This window comes from Muntiacus reevesi, chromosome 3 (assembly GCF_963930625.1).
Source record: "Muntiacus reevesi chromosome 3, mMunRee1.1, whole genome shotgun sequence".
Classification (NCBI taxonomy): Eukaryota; Metazoa; Chordata; class Mammalia; order Artiodactyla; family Cervidae; genus Muntiacus; species Muntiacus reevesi.
The window spans coordinates 18,525,583-18,542,841 of NC_089251.1; the positions used below are offsets into that span (position 1 = coordinate 18,525,583).

General features: G+C 46.8%; 1 protein-coding gene across 1 annotated transcript in view; it reads left to right on the forward strand.

Moving 5' to 3' along the window:
- The first annotated feature begins 4,294 nt into the window (after positions 1 to 4,294).
- GRHL1 (grainyhead like transcription factor 1) overlaps positions 4,295 to 17,259 on the forward strand; it is a 53,001-nt gene continuing 40,036 nt past the window's right edge. Inside the window, exons 1-7 of the mRNA XM_065927187.1 lie at positions 4,295 to 4,444; positions 7,560 to 7,746; positions 10,243 to 10,313; positions 12,715 to 13,102; positions 14,166 to 14,242; positions 15,657 to 15,813; positions 16,536 to 16,647. Coding sequence (XP_065783259.1) covers positions 4,425 to 4,444; positions 7,560 to 7,746; positions 10,243 to 10,313; positions 12,715 to 13,102; positions 14,166 to 14,242; positions 15,657 to 15,813; positions 16,536 to 16,647 — 1,012 coding nt within the window. The 5' untranslated portion in view covers positions 4,295 to 4,424. The remainder of the gene's footprint in view (positions 4,445 to 7,559; positions 7,747 to 10,242; positions 10,314 to 12,714; positions 13,103 to 14,165; positions 14,243 to 15,656; positions 15,814 to 16,535; positions 16,648 to 17,259) is intronic.

Consider the following 17,259-nt stretch of genomic DNA (forward strand, 5'->3'; position numbering starts at 1 on the left):
AATCAGTCCTGAATATTCATTGGAAGGACTGATGCTGAAACTGAAGTTCCACTACTTTGGCCACTTGATGCGAAGAATTGACTCATTTGAAAAGACCCTGATGCTGGGAAAGATTGAGGGAGGGAGGAGAAGGGGACGACAGAGGATGAGATGGTTGGATGGCATCACCAACTCGATGGACATGAGTTTGAGTAAACCCTGGGAGTTGGTGATAGACAGGGAGGCCTGGCGTGCTGCAGTCCATGGGGTTGCAAAGAGCCGGACACAACTGAGCGACTGAACTGAACTGATGTATCAGACAGGGGAATGGAAGCATGAGATTGTGCATCTCCTGCAATAAGACGGTCATTTAAACCAGTCGCAGATGTGGTACTGATGGGAGAAGGCTGAGGAGCAGAATGGATGCCTGCAGAGGAACATTATCTCTTCAGGGATCACTTCCTGGACATCTTCTGTGTGGATACCAGAAGGCTGGGGACAGGAAAATGGAAGCAGTACAATCCCTGCCCTCTCCTGAAAAGCTCCCACTATGGTGGAGACAGACACAAGCAGAGAATCAATTGCTACAGAGGGAAAGTGGTAAGTGTGGTGAAGGGGTGATGCTTAAGTACTATGTGTGCACATGGGACACTTAACCCAGCCCAGAAGGCCGTGGAGGCCACCTGAAGGAAGGGGGCGGAGTCCTAGCCCAGTCTGGAAGGCGGAGTGGCGTTTCCCAAGCAGCAAGATGAGTAGGGGCTGGGGATGGGGTGGGGCAGGGGAGGTTCCCAGGGAAGAGGACCACCGCCAGGAGCAGAGTTGCAAAAGGGCAGGCAAGCTGATCAGACACACTCCATGCAAAGGCATTGGGACTTATATCCTGAGTGTAATAAGATGATGTGATCTAAAGTCTGTGCTTTGTATAGGTCCCTCTGGCCATATCTGGAGATGGATCAGAGGAAGAAGAGGGAAGGACTACGTACAGAGACACTGTTTCTCAAGTTGAGCCTCGTCTACAGCACAACTCTGCGGAGCTGCACAATTCCTGGGAACCATCTGTACTATTACTTAATTTCTTTTTAAAGTTAGACCACTTAAAAAAAATAAAACTTCTTTAAACGAGTTGCTTCTACTGCTGCTGCTAAGTCGCATGAGTCGTGTCCGACTCTGTGCGACCCCATAGACGGCAGCCCACCAGGCTCCTCTGTCCCTGGGATTCTCCAGGCAATAATACTGGAGTGGGTTGTCATTTCCTTCTCCAATGCATGAAAGTGAAAAGTGAAAGTGAAGTCACTCAGTTGTGTCCGACTCTTTGAGACCCCATGGACTGTAGCCTACCAGGCTCCTCCGTCCATGTCCATGGGATTTTCCAGGCAAGAGTACTGGAGTGGGTTGCCATTGCCTTCTCCTTAAATGAGTTAGTGAGTAAGAAAAAATAAGAGACTCTCTGGCTTTAGCATGGTACACAGGGCTAGAGGACAGAAGCTGGCAATGGCAGAAAAGTGAAAAATGTGAGGGTGAAGTCGCTTCAGTCACGTCTGACTCTGCAACCCCAAGAACCGTATATAGCTTGCCAGGCTCCTCTGTCCATGGCATTTTCCAGGCAACGATACTGGAGTGGGTTGTCATTTTCTTCTCCAGGGGATCTTCCCTATCCAGGAATTGAGCCCTGGGGCTCTGGCACTGCAGGCAGACTCTTTACCATCTTAGCCACCAGGAAGGAGACAGTGAGAAGTGTCTGTGTCTGCTGTTTAGGCCCCAAGAGACCTGGAGATCAGGGAGCGGGAAGATGGTGGGAGTGGATGAGGGTCTGGGGCTAAGTAGAGGTCCTGATGGCTTCCATGTTGCTAAATCCTCATCTTCCTTGACGTCCTGGCAGCATGTCACCTGGTTGACCGAGGTTTCCTCCTTGGTTCCATTTTCCTGCCCCCCGTCCTGTCTTCTCTGCAGAATCCTCTCCCTCTCTGTGTTGGAGGCTCCAGGATCCAGTATTGGTCCTGTTCTCTCCTCCCCACGGCCATGGTGATTCACCCCATCTCCAGGCTCTCAACACCATCTCTGTGCTGATGGTTCCCAGATGTCTTTTCAACCCAGACGTCTCCCCGCGACTCCAGATTCGTATCCAACCATCTCCTGATACGTCTACTTGGGTCTCCAATAAAAGCCTTGAAATGAACATGTTCAAAATGCAACTCCTGACCTCCCCCAGACCTCTTCTACCTGCAGTCTTCCCCATCTCAGCGATGGCTGAGCATTCTTCTCCGTTTTTGGCTGCAAACCTTGCAGTCCTTGACTCTCTCTTTTTTTTTCTCACACCTCACATCTGGTTTTTAGGAAATCGTGTTGGTTTTACCTCCAGAATAGATCCAGCATTTGACCATTTCTCACTACTCTATCCCACCACCCTAAGCCAAGCAACTGTTTTCTTTGGCCTGGTCTTCCTGCTCCCAGATCTGTCCCCTACCACCCAACAGCCAGCTTCATCACTTGAAAACAACAAAGGCAAAACAGCACGTGCCTTTGCTGCTGTTCAGTTGCTCAGTCCTGTCGGACTCTTTGCAACCCCACAGACGGCAGCACGCCAGGCTTCCCTGTCCTTCAACATCCCCCAGAGCTTGCTCAAACTCATGTCCATTGAGCCATGTGCCTGCCATACTCCAACTCTTTCGATGCTTCCCCACCTCACTCAGTGAAACCCAAGTCTGCACAAAGGCCTACAAGGCCCGCAGTGTTCCCTGTCCCCATCTCCCCTGTCCTTCAGCACCCCAGCCCTTCAGTGTGGGGTTACTGAACACACCAGGTGTCCCCAACTTCTGCCCTGCAGTGCCTCTGCCTGGACCCCCCCTCCCCACCTCCTGAAGGCCTCACCTCCTTCAAGTCTTCAAGTGGATCCCACCCTCTGCTCCCAGCTGCTCTACTTTCCCTCCCGCATAGCTTTCTAACCTATCAGTACAATTAATTAATTTTGTTATGGCCTGGTACCCCCAAGTCGGATGCTGGAAGAAGGCAGGGAATATTGTCCCCTGTGTTCGCTGCAGGTATCCCCAGCACCTAGAGCAGTGCCTGGCATAGAGGCCAGTCTCTCAATAAATACTTGCGGAAAGAAGAGCAGACCCTGGAGAAGGGAGCTTCCACTCGGAAAGGCCAGCTGGGGCCAGGAGTAGGCAGGGGTGGAAATGCACAGAAGCTGGCCGGGCAAAGGAGTGACAGAGGAGTCATGTGGCTTGGGGGTGCTGGGAGGGGCGGCAGTGGTGGGTGGGGAAGGAAGAATACAGGGTAGCCGGGGACGTCCAGATGCGCTTCCCAGAGGGCTAAAGAGGTGGGCAGGGATGGAAGTTCGAGGCTGGTGGGGGCGTCTGGAGTTGCAGGGGGGCCCACAGAAGAGGGGGAAGGACAGGCACTTGGGATGCGGGCGGCTGGGGTGATGCTGGGGTGACCACTCGGCGGACACCCACCCCACCCTGGCCGCGCGGGGGAAAGGCGGGGAAGCTGGAGAGAAGCGCCGTCTTATGAGGTCGTGGCAGTTTTGCGGCTACTGTCAGGAAGCGAACAATCTAAAGTGGATGAACGGGGTGGGGGGTGTGGTTCTAAAGCCGGACAGCTTTGGGCGGCGGGGGGTGGGGGCGAGTAAGGCGAGGAGGGACGCGTCTGCACCTCCTCGGGTAAAAGGCAAAGGAGCCTCTTAAGCAAGGGGGACGCGCTCGGAGAGGTGAGAGGGGCGAGAGGGTGCAGGGCCCCGGCTCCACCGGCCCCAGGCCGGGAGATGCCCGAGGCGGCAGAGCAGCGGACCGCGGGGCGCCGTGAAGATGCAGCCGCTAGGTTGGGAGAGGCGGCTCCACCACTGGAGCGGCGGTGGGCTTGGAAAAGCGCCCAGGGACCCGGGAAGGCGGCACCGGAGCCCGGCCCGTCAGGCGGGTGCGGCGGCCGAGCACGGTGACCGCGGGGCACAGCGGGGACGCGGCGCCCGGCCTCCCCAGGCGCGGGCGCGCCAGGGACCGCCGGGTGGCTGCAAGTGCGCGCCCGCGGGCCTCGCGGCTTGACCGGAGTCTGGGCCGGAGCTGGGCCCGGGAGCTCCGGGCGCGCCGCACGGACGCGGCCACGCGGAGCGGCCGGGCCCCGCCCCGCCCCTCGGGGCCCGTCGGCCCCGCCCCGCGGCCCGGCCCGTCGGCCAATCAGACCGCGGTGCCCGCCCCCCTGGCCCCCAGGCCCCGCCCTGTGCCGGCGCCGCCAGCCAATGGGAGGCCGAGGCGGGGCGCCCTGTGCGCGCTGCCCGTGCCCGGCCGGCTCCGAGCGAGAAAAGCCGACCCAACCCGTCGGGGCCGCTGCTCCGGACCCGCCGCCGCCGCGCCGCCGCGCCGCCGCCGCCACCTCCTCCCCCCCGGATCGGGTGTACTGTCCCAACCCGAAAGTCCAGTTCTGCGGCCCGGCAGCGGCGAGCGAGCGCGATGACACAGGAGTACGACAAGTGAGTGAGGGCGCCGGCGTCCGTGAGGCCGGCCGTGCGGCCGGGGCCGCTGCTGCCCGCCCGGCCAGCCGGCCGGCCGCACCTGCCGGCCGGCCGCACCTGCCGCGAGGCCGGGCGGGGGGCGAGGGGCCCGGCGGCGGGAGGGGGCGCGCGGCTCGCCGTTCGCGGCCTCCGCTTCTCCGCACCCCCGCCCTGCCTTTGTTCCTCCAAAACCCCCCCTCCCCCCCACCTAGGGGGAGACCCCTGCCTTGGGGGGTGCGGGCCTGCTCTCCGGAATGGAAACCCCCCCACCCCGCCCGCAGCTTCGGGGTCCTGGTCTGGGGTGGGTGGGCCACCCCTCGGGCGCGCCCCGATTCTGCTCCCCGGGGTAGGGGGGCGCGGAGGTCTCGCGCCCCCGCGCCCCCAACCCGGGCGGCTTTGCTCTTTGGGACGCGCTCCGCGGCTGCAAAAGGGGAGCCTTCTCAGGTAATCAAGTCTCTCGTCGCTCAACCGTGTCGTTCGGCCGCCTGCTAGAACCTCGGAACCGAGAGATCTAGGGAAAAGTTGAAGTGCTCGGCTGTCCTGGCATTTTCTCTTTTTTTTCCCCTGGCTGACTGTGTGAGTGAGAAAATTGCTGTTGGAGTTCTTTTGCCGCTTGCATCATTGGTGGTAATTACAGATTGCTGTAATTAAAAATGCTCAGAAATATCAAGAAGGATGAGACTTTGAAATCAGGGTGGTAAACTAGGAAGCTTTGTCCTTACTAATAATGCTTTCATGGAGCTCGTGATTGAAGAAATGTTTTCATAAACTGTAAGGCAGTAATGTAAGCCGTTAGCATTAGGAGACACCTGGCGAGGGACGCTTCTGTATCTCCTTTGCAGCTTTTCTGTAAATATAAAATTGTTCAGAAAAAAATGCAAGTCGCACCCAACCAGTCAGTTATATTTGAGATCAGTGAATCCGGGGCACAGCAGTACTTCTCCCAGTTTTGTAATTATTTGCTGAGAATCATTTTGTGTAAGGGTGCTATTTTTCTGGAGGAGAGATTTAGATAGTATTATGTATGGAACAACTTAAGTGGAATAACTTAAATTAACCTTGTGTTGTACAGTATGCAGATAAATTACTGCTTGAAAATATATAATTCAAGGAGAGGGCAGTGATGAGCCTTTAGGGACTGTCATGAGGAAGTAGACTAAAAAAGGCAGCTGGTTTCGTGTTTATTTCTTGACTTATAGTTTAGATAAGGCATATTTCCAGAGCTAAAATTTTGGCCTGAGGCACAGTTTGGAAATAGTTTAAGACACCTTCAGGGTGATCACACACAAAATCATTTGCAAAGAAATATTTATTTTCTGTTGCTTGTGCAGATTTGGGATGGGGGTGGGAGAAGAAGGGAAGCTGAAGAACTAGCATGAGGGGAACTGAATGAGCCAAGTGCTGTCATATAGTCTTCTGGAAGTAGCTATTACACTCTTAATATTACAGCTTAGCAAGACCCCAGAGAGTCATCCCGGGGTACCACTGGCTCAGCAGCTCTTGTTCTGTCCTCCTGATGGCACAAGGAATGCCCCTTTGTATATTCTTAATTTTTTTTTTTAAATTTGAGATTTGTAGGAAGTCTTCATTTTTAAACTGAACATGCACTTTGAACAACCCATTGTGTTTGTTTTGTGTTAAAATAGTATACCACCTTCAAGATTTCTTTTCCTACCAAATGTGCACTCCTTGAAATAAGGTTTATTTTGACTGAGGATGAATTAAGTTGTTGGATTTCCTCTCCCCGCTCCTTTTTCAGAATCTCTGTCTTTAAAGGGCCTAGGTGACTGCCAAACCCTAACCTTGTTGATTACTTGAGAAGATAATCAGTCTTTCTACATTCACTTTTAGAGTAGGTAGGTCACCTTTAGGCAATTTACATATTTCATTTGTGTGTTGCAATGAGAATAGCTCCTTTAATTTGCTTGTTAGAATAGTGATAATTCGGAGTAGATCTGAATATTTAAACTTTTTTTTTTTTCAAGAAAAAAAAGTGCTTGATTTTGCTGGAGGTAGTTTTCCACTTTTTTCTTTTTATTGACTTACTCAACAGAGCCAACTGAACAGTTGTTGAGGCTGTTTACATTTCAGGTTTTTGGAATCAGTCATGTTTGCTTTACTCTTTTAAGTTAAATCTATAAGACTCTACTAAAGTTCTCTGTTGATGTTCTGGGTTTTTCCCACCAAACTACAGCATTAATATGAAGCAGTTCTTGCCCCATGTGAAAAACCAGGAAAGATTTTTAAGGACAGATTCCCCAACCTAAAAAAAAAAATCTTATTTCCTTAAAAAAAAAGATCTCTTTTTGTCCAGCGGCTTCATTTATTATTGTAGATTCTTAAGTGTTTATCTCTAAGATAAACAGTGAACTCCCAAGCCAGAAAATTGTGTCTCCTTATTGGTTTACAGTCCCCTTTGGCCACATTCCATGCTCGATCTGCTGGTAATCAGTAGAATATTCTAACTTTCTCATATGCCCCCGAGGATTAAAACAAGCTATCCCTTCTTCCTTCCATCCCCCCTTCTCTCCCCCTTGTTGGTAGTTTGAGGCATGGCATCACCCAGAGGAGGAGGGAAATAGCAGTATAGCAGCTTGAGGATGGAACCGGATGTACTGTTGAAGAGGGGACAGTCCTGAGTGCCTGTGTTTGAGGAGAGTGCATGTTCTTGGCCTTACTTTCTCCTTGTGCTTGTTTATGTTAAGCGTTTGAATAGCTTCACATTTTCTTGGAGTGAGTTTTTGACTTGGTTTTAGTGGGATTTTTTTGTGTGTCACTTACTGTGTCCTGGGTTCCACGTGAAAGTTAACTGCAGGTTCCCTGGCTGTCTAAATATTGTACATCTTCCTGGGTGACCCATTGGGCTACATTTAAGTGGGTTGTCTTCTGATCGTGTCTTAACTTACTTTACTAATGATGAAATGATGAAACAGTGGACTCTTTTATTGCAAAATCAAGAATTGGCTGTTTGCTTTTTCAAAAATTAGCTTATGATGATTTGCAATAGAAGAAGATGTGATATATATATATATATACACATACACACATATATATGTTGTTTTTTTCTTTTCTTTTTAAAAAAATCTCTCCCAAGCAAACGGCCAGTGTTGGTTCTTCAGAATGAAGCACTTTATTCACAGCGGCGTTCCTATACTAGTGAGGATGAAGCCTGGAAGTCTTTCCTGGAAAACCCGCTCACTGCAGCAACCAAAGCGATGATGAGCATCAATGGCGATGAGGACAGTGCTGCCGCGCTGGGCTTGCTCTATGACTACTACAAGGTGGGTTGGCTTGCTCTTCAGAAGCCCGTAACTACTGTCCAAGGTGCACTTGATCCAACAGCATATAAAACAGTAATTTGCTGGTAGACTGTAATGCAAGTTGCTTCTGTAGTGACTATAAATAGTTTAATGAGTGCTTTGACGTACTGTGGTTCAAAGCTGAATATCTACAATCACAGAATCAAAAGGTGGTTTCTAAAATGTATGAAGTAGCCAACTGTTCTGGCTCTATCTGAAAGGTGAAGTTACTGAGAAAGAAGAAATTCTCTGTGCCTTAATGAGGTCGATCATTTCTTCACAGGTAGCTCTTAGAACCATCTAGAGTGGACAGGGGTTCCCTTTGCCTGTGTGCTAGCCCTTTCTTCCTAGGTAGTCAGCCTGGTTTCCTTTCCCCTAAATGGTATTGCAGGCATCTGATTTGACTTGATTGTGAGATTTCTTGGGGAAAAAAAAGAAAACTCATATTTTCTAGATTTTCTAGTTTAAGGTTCAGGATGTATTTTACTGTCTGTTCCTTGAGGTTTGGATTAGTTTTAATTCAGTGCAGTCTGTCCTCTGCCTGAAGCTTTACCTGGTGTTTGTGTCTGGATTGACACCCCTGGTCTGTGTCGTCATCATTAGCCCAGTGATACTAGCTACCACCTACCGATTACCTATACTGTGCTAGACGTGTTACCAGAATGCATGTTGTTTCTGATCCCTCCAGGAACCCTGCAAGATCTGTGCCATTATCCCCATTTTGCAGGTGATAAAAAATAAGGTTCTCAGGTCACATGACTAGTATGTGCAGCCAGGACTTCAGGTTGTGCCAGGCCCCCTCTTCTGTATGCCAGGCTGCCTCCTGGGGGCAGGGCTTTGCTTGCTGTGTTCACTGTGGCATCCTTTTTAACCACTAACCCACATGCAGGGATGGCTATATATTACAGTTTATTTTCACCATCTTTTTGTCTTTAAAACTTCCATACCTGTAGAAAACTTAAAATAACAAGATAGCTAACTCTCAGATACTTTCACCCAAATTCACCAGTTTCCAGCTCTTTGTTACCTTCTGAACTGTATTCTTTTTGGAATACAAAAAATGCACAGGGTAAAAAGCAAAGAAGATAGCTTGATTATCAAAATTGGGTGGGAAGGGGGAACCTAAACCAAAGCTCTGTTTTCTGATGAAAGGCCATGTGTCCAGCTTGTTGTGTTTGAGGGAATGAGGTAAGGTTTTTTTCCCCCCTTAGATACGAATGGAAACTTGCATAGTAACCAAGGATGCTAGAAGAAACTTTGCCTGGGAAGTGTAGCCACAAAAGTTTCCTTTGAAGTAGAACTCATGTATCTGTTCTTCTTGTGGCTTGTTTTATTGATTCAGTATAGAAACTGTAAGTTCTCTTAAGTATTAATTATGAAGTTTGAAGTTAGATATTTTTAACTGAAACTTTCGAGAATGGGAGGAAACCAACAAGTTTAAGTGCCAGAAAAACCTGTGGAATAACACTAGTTGCAGTGATTTTATGTGCATGTGTTTTAAATAAAGGATCCTGAAAGTATTATACATCTTAGGAGGAGATAAATCCTCATGTCTGCCTATCAAGGGTGGCAGTCTTAGTAGTACTATGTCAGCCTTCTTGCAACAGATGTCCGGTTACTTATTTTCCTTTTTTAAAAACTGACTTACTTGTTTCAATTCTTTGGATGTACCCCTCAGTCATTTTTCCATAATAACCTTGGTAAAGCTTAAAAAACACGTTGTTACTACCAGAAACAATAATTCATTCTGCCTGTAAAGGTAAAATAAGAATGTAGAAATAGAGTTTCTACTTTTACATTGAAAACTAGTTTCAAATGTCTTAGTTTTTGGAGTGTGTGTTGCAGAGAAGTCTCAGTTGGGTTGATGTCTGCAGGCCATCCACTAATGTTGGCCTGCTCTCCCCTGTGCAGAGAAGCAGACTCAAAAAAGGAATAGACCCAACAGAGTCTGCTTTGTCCTTTGAGTGATAGACATTGTGAATCCCAGCGTCTCTGACAAAATGTATCATTTGGAGCCACCTTTTGGATCTTGGAGTGAATTGTTAATGTGGCTGATGCCTTTGATTTTGCATTTGATCCGAAAGGAAGGGTAGCAGAGAAGAGCAGGGAGAATGCTCAAAGAGCCTGGTTGTCTTTTCAGTAACTTCTTCTCTGTCATGTTACATAGATAAATGGGCAAAGCCCAACCAGAGGTATTTCTCTTAAGAGGTGAAACCCACACTTCATGACAAAGTAGATTTGTGATGTTCTGAGTTTCTTTGGCAACTGAATAGAAGCTGGTTTTTGCATATCAACCCAGTGACCAAATTGTGGACTCCTGGAGAGCAGACACTCTCTTATTCATTGTGCGTCCTTGGAGCCTGGGGTTCGGTAGGCAGTTCACGGTCACCTGAAGGGTTGCACTTACTGAAAAGTAGGGATTGTGTCTCTACTTCGGGAGTGAGAACTAAATTGTGGTCCTGTGTGTTGATATCTCAGGTTCCGCGAGAGAGAAGGTCATCAGCAGCAAAGGCAGATGTTGAGCACCCTGAGCCGGACCATAGCAAAAGGTAAGGTTTAAGACAGAGCGTGGAACAGTATGCTACAAATTCCCGGTTTCTGTGAAAGTTAAAGCAAGAGCTTGTTTAAGTGAACAGGAACTAGAGGAAGACATGGATAATTTGGACTCTATATCTGAACACAGATTTCATTACTGATCGCCTCTTACTCTGATTCTGTTACTGAGAAGTCACCAGTTTCTGTAGGAGAAGTTCTCTTTTCTTGAAAACAAAAACAATTAACTTTCTCCTCATCCAAAGGGATTTTTTTTTTCATTATTAACAACATGACTGCACTGTTTCCTTATTTGTCTTTTAGGTTCTCTTAAGAACAGTGTGGCTTAAGGCAATGGCAGGGGTCCATTTAAAAAAGTCATCACCAGTGACCTTAAATAAGTACCCATGTGAAACTTAATAGAGTATGTTCAGCTGTATTCCAAATACCTATTGAGGTTATTTTTGAAATATTTTAAGTTAAAACTTTCAGAAAATTAAGTCTTGACTTTATAGACCTGGGAAAAAAGCTAAATATATCTTTTAAATTGTTCTGAGTTCTATTAGTAGTACAAGAATGAAACATTTTTGAAGAAAGAATGATCACTTGGAATCCCACTCTGCTGACTAGTGTATTTGTTTACTGTTTGGGCAGGCAGGTGCATTTTATGTGGTTGTGGTTGTATTCACAGGTAGGATTTTCTTCTACTTAATATGTAAGTTTTTCTACATTGCTGTTTTAGTCTTCATAATTTGGAAAAGGGCTTATAGCTTTTATTTTTTACTTTTCGTTATAGGCACTTTCAAACATAACAAAAGTAGAGAAGTAGCATAAGCCAGTAGATGCTCAGCTTCAACTGTTATCAGCTGAATTCCTGCTGTTCGATCCTTGTTGCTGCTGCCGTTGTTCGGCCCCTAAGGCAGTCCGACTCTTGTGACCCCACGGACTGCAGCACACCAGACTCTCCTGTCCTTCACTGTCCCCCGGAGTTTGCTCAAACTCATGTCCATTGAGTCAGTGATGCTATTTAACCATTTCATCCTCTCTTGCCCCCTTCTCCTGCTGCCCTCAATCTTTCCCAGCTTTGGTGTGTTTTCCAGTGAGTTGGCACTTTGCATCAGGTGGTCAAAGTATTGGAGCTTCAGCTTCAGCATCAGTTCTTCCAATGAATACTTAAGTTGATTTCCTTTAGGATCGACTGGTATCTGTTTGATCTACTCTTCCCTTTCTCCAACTTTCTAATTAGTTAGTATTTAAATTTTATTTATTTTTGCTGAAGTATTTTAAATCAAACCCTAGCTATCCTTAGTATCCAGGCTATATCTGATTTTTACTGTTACAAAGCCTTAATGAACAACTTTCTAGATAGCTTTTTCTTCTTTCTTCTTTTTCTCTAAAGAAATTTCTTTAAAATAGTCATGGGAGTGAATTTATGGTTTTAAGTTTGAATATTTTATTGATCTTGAAATCTGCCAATTTACCAAATTGTTTTTTCCTTGTAAGTATCAGCCCGTATGATTTGAGGAAACTTTGAAAATGTATGAATTTTACCCTAAATTAAATATCATCTTATATTGCCCAGAATATTTGTTGAGCCAAAAGTAACTCTATGTTGATGTATATGATGGTTCAATATAATCATGGGGTCCCGGGGAGTGTGGGGTCGGTGAAAGCGAAAGTGTTATTCGCTCAGTCCATGTCTGACTCTTAGTAACCCCATGGACTGTAGCCCACCAGACTCCTCTATCCATGGAATTGTCCAGGCCAGAATACTGGAGTGGGTAGCCATTCCCTTCTCCAGCGGATCTTCCCCTCCCAGGTATCGATCCCAGGTCTCCTGCACTGCAGGCAGATTCTTTACAAGCGCTGAGCCATCCCGGAAGCCCCCAGGAAAAGTGACGGCTGTGGGCCCCTGTGTGCCAGGCATCACTGCACGCTTTTCAGCATACTCTCCTTTCATCCTCATCACAACCTTGTGAGGATAGGTACCGTCATTATCCTCATTTATAGATGAGCATGTAGTTACTGAGAGATCTTGAATCTACCTTGTCTGACTCTGGCATCTATACTTTAACCTCCAGCCTATACTGCTGCAGTTAATCACGAGTGTAGCTTCAGACTGCTAGTAAAATATGACAATTTTATGGGGGTTATTGGAAATAAAATATAATAGAGGAAAGCTCTGAGTTCTCAGTATTCCAAATGAAGTTTTACTCAGTGCTTTGACCTGTAACTAGAGGGCTTTTTCCTTTCTCTTGTGATGGGTTATCATGCCATTGTTTATTCATTTGGCTTCTACCAAGTGTGTTATTATTATTATTGCCCAGGACCCAACAGCCCAGTGCCATTCGGAAAATTATAATTGTCCCGGAATTGTATCAGCTCTGAGTTTGAAAACACGCTTCTCTCTCCTTAAAGAAACATACCAAACGTGACGGAGCAGCCCCTCATCTCTGCTGGTGAGAACAGAGTGCAGGTGCTGAAGAACGTGCCGTTCAACATCGTCCTTCCCCACGGCAACCAGCTGGGCATCGACAAGAGAGGACATCTGACAGCCCCCGACACCACGGTCACCGTCTCCATCGCGGCGATGCCCACGCACTCCATCAAGACGGAAAGCCAGCCCCACGGCTTCGCTGTGGGCATCCCCCCAGCAGTGTATCACCCCGAGCCCACGGAGCGTGTGGTGGTTTTCGACCGGAACCTGAACGCTGACCAGTTTGGCTCCAGCGCTCAACCCCCCAACGCGCAAAGGCGCACTCCAGACTCTACCTTCTCGGAGACCTTCAAGGAAGGCGTTCAGGAGGTACAGGAAACGCAAGCATCTTCCTAAGACGCTGCGTGTTTATTTAAGTATTGGGTTCCACCTCTTCCTTGTTATGTAAGCTTGAAACTCAGCCTGAAGTGAGTGGATTGGGAACAAAAGAGGTTTCTCTCTTTTTTTTTTCTTTCTTTTTTTTTTTTTTAAGAGAAAAGATCCACGGGTATAATTTGTAAACTAAACCTATAAAACCAGAAATTATTATCAAGGGCACATGGCTAATCTTACCAGCAGCTAAGTTAACAATTATGATTTCAACCAAGCGCTTTGCTGGAGAGTAAGAAGGAAAGCCGCATACATAATCTTCCACAGACAACAGACACAGCCTCACAGTCTGTTTTTGGCTTTGGTCCTCAGCCAAAACATCCTCCCCACAACTGGTCTTAATATAAAAGGAGTTATCATGTATTTGCCTCGTATTTCTTGGTTGGCAGTATTGTCGGGGAGCAGGTAGATCTCGATGACAAATGCACCGTGTGATATTTACCCATCACTTCCAATACTTCCGAGAGTTTCAGGGTGATAAACACATCACTCAGGTCAAAGTCAGGGACTGAGGATGTTTGGAACTGTGTTTAATGACTCATGGTGGGGTCAGTCCCTCCCCGCTTACAGAGTGAATAGAACAGTAGCCTTTCCTGAGAAGGCGCCCCGCTCCAGCCAGCCACAGTGCCAGCCTGGTTCTATTGTCTGAACTTGGTGCAGTGGTGGAGCTGACTCCTAAGGGTCATGAGATCTGGGGTGCAGACCCCAGAGTTTGGGCAGAAGTGGGATGTGTGGGAAGGGTGGGAGAAGAGAGAAGGCAGCGCTTAGTGGGAGCACCTACATAGATTCTCTTAGTTTGACCAAGTGGCGTATAAAATGGACATTTTTTTCTTTCTAATTTTCTCTTTAAATTTTTTGTAGAGTTAAAATTTTTGTCTTAGACAAGTTTTAAAAGCGCGGTGGGTTGCCTTAAGCCACAGACTCTGCTGCTGTGCCCGACGTCGGTCTTCGGTGAGCCTGATCACCAGTTATATCCTTGTGGCTTATCACATTGGTATTTCAGGTTTTCTTCCCCTCGGATCTCAGTCTGCGGATGCCTGGCATGAATTCAGAGGACTATGTTTTTGACAGTGTTTCTGGGTAATAGTTGTCTTTCAATTTGATTTTTTAACTTTCAACTTGTGCGACTTAACTTTCTATTTATTAATTTGATCTTGAAAAATCAGAGGTGGCTTTTGGCGGCTTTCAACTCTACCTTCTTGCAGTTAGTGTGGTGACATCTTCGCTGGAGGACGTTTGCTTTGTTTTAGTGCACTCGGTTTTGATCTCTGACTGTGTTTCTCGTTTCCCTAATGCTTGGTGTTGGTGCTTTTCCTTCCCTTTGGTTTCTTTATGTGATGTAGTGGAGTGGAATCTCAGAGAAGACATGAAAGATTAAATCAGATCTGAGGTCCCTTCTGTTTCTAAAAGTATATAATCCTGTGAGAATTTAGGGATAGCATCAAGTGGATAAAGGCTTTTGTATTTTTATTAGTCTTACTATAAGCCAACTGTTTACTGGGCTGACAACCTCCTTTATGCATCACGGAATTGCATCTCACTCTGCAAATATGAATATTTTCAACTTTATATAAAAACATCTTCAGGGTTTTTTTAGGAGTCTAGGATTTCATTTTGTAATTTCATTTTATGCATTTTTATGAGTGCTGTATTTTAAAATAAAAGTTTTATTTAAAAGTCTAGGATTTTACAGGAATCTGTAAGGTACACCTGCCGCAAGGTCCAGAAGTCACAAACTCTGGTCCCTTCAGGACCTGAGATGCAGGGGTCAGCAGGCGTTTTCTTTGAAGGATCAGATAACAAATATTTCAGGCAACGTGGGCCATACGGTCTCTGTCGAAACTGCCCAACTCTGCCCAGCTCTGGGCTGTAGCACAGAAGCAGTTGTAATACAGAATCAAAGGGCATGGCAACAGTCCAGTAAAACTTTATTTATAAAGATAGGGGAAATGTGCCAACCCCCGGCTTGACTGGGTTATTAAACAGCTTCAGGGGGATATATAGGTGGGGCTAGAAAATAATAGAAAATGTAGAGGACCATGGAGTACCATCCAAGGACATTTAAATTATAGGTAAAAACAACAAAAAAGTGCTACATGGGCCAAGTCAGATTTCGTCAGAGGCCTGCCAGCCTCCTGTTTGCAACCCTTGCTGGGTAAGCACTGGGCTGGCAGCATGTCCTGTGAGATCTTCCAGAGTGCTTGTCACTCATTCGTAGCTTTAGTATCCTCAGCCTCCAAACCCCTGGTTTCTTAACATGGCTTCATAGGTTCTCTAGAGGTGGTCTGTAGTCCCACATCTAGGAGGACCTCTGGGCTGCTTGAGGTGATCTGGGGAAGAGTAGCGAATGCTGGTGGTGACATGACACTGTCAGTGGGATGTTTCACCTTCTGTGTGCATGCATCCACACTGCAGCATCTCGCGTCTGAGCTCAGACATAGGGAAAGCTTCCAAGGGGGTAGATTAGAGGTCTGTGACTTTTATTGTATTCTAGGAACAACTTTGAATACACCCTGGAAGCCTCCAAATCACTCCGACAGAAGCCGGGAGACAGCACCATGACGTACCTGAACAAAGGCCAGTTCTACCCCGTCACGCTGAAGGAAGTGAGCGGCAGCGAGGGCGTCCACCACCCCATCAGCAAAGTCCGCGTGAGTCCTGCCCTGGGCCAGTTGGAGCTCATTATTTCCAGGTCTGAGGCGTATCTAAATTAAGATCCCCATGGTTGAGACTCCATGCTCCCATTACAGGGGGATTGGGATCCATCCAGGCTCAGGGAACAGGGATCCTGCATGCCACACAGGGTGGCCAAAAAATTAAATAAATTTTAAAAATAATGAAATTGTGTTTTTATTTCAAAATAATGAAATTTCATTTCAAAAAATTTCAATTTCAAAATAATGAATTTTTTTTTCATTAAAAAATTTTTTTTTTATTTTAAACTTTTTATTTTGTATTAGGGTATAACCAAATAAAAATGTTGTGGTGAAAACAAAACAGTGTTGTAGTAGTTTCAGGTGAACAGAGAAGGGACTCAGCCATATATATATGCATGTATCCATTCTTCCCAAAAACCCACTCCCATCCAGGCTGACACATAACACTGAGCAGAATTCCAGTAGGTCTTCGTTGATTTTCCATTTTAAATATAGCAGTGTGTACATGACCTTCCCAAACTCTGTAACTATCCGTCCGCCCTTCCACCCTGGCACCCAGAAGTTCGTTTTCTAAGTCTATGAGTCTCTTTCTGTTTTGTAAGTTCATTTGTATCATAAAATTGCCGTCTCAGTGCACTGCAAAATCAAAAAACTAGGTTTTCCGAAAGATACTCAGCCCATAGTGTCTTTACCTGGTAACGTTTCCTCTCTCCCAGAGTGTGATCATGGTGGTTTTTGCTGAGGACAAGAGCAGAGAAGACCAGCTGAGGCACTGGAAATATTGGCACTCACGGCAGCACACAGCAAAACAGAGGTGTATTGACATAGGTAAGGAGCCTGGAGCTTGCTTCCATTCCCAGAGACGCTCGTGTCCAGACTTTTCTAAATTCAGTTGTTTTTGGCAGTGATCAGCTTCCTGCCGAACGCATTTGAATTTTTCTGCCAGCCACTGCTCCGTTCCAAACCCTGTCCTTGGCCTCCTGGAATCGGTGCTCTTAACGTTACTTCCTTCATGAGGACAGGTGCCCCGTGCAGAGGCTTCCCACGTGACGCCGGGGCCCGGAGCTGCGGAGCCTGCCTCACAGAAGAGCGTCTTGCTTTCCAGCCTACAGATTCTTTTTGAGGGATGATGTCTTTAAGACATTCTGAATTTTTTGGAGATAATTGTAAGGTGGAGGAAAAGAACCAACAAGTAAAAGATAATACTGCTCTTGTGCAGTAACACATACTGTCTTCGCTAGTTGCACGCTGAGCTGCATTGCAAGTCTCTTCTGTCGGTAAATACACCCAAAGATTCATCATCACTCGTGGTTCAGCAGCAGATCCACGCACGTCGTATTTTGTCAAGTAGCTTAGTGAAAACCCTGTTCTTGACGTGAGCGTGACCTTCATGTGAAACCACTGTCTAGGTCACCGAACAGCTCTTAATCTTTGAGTTAC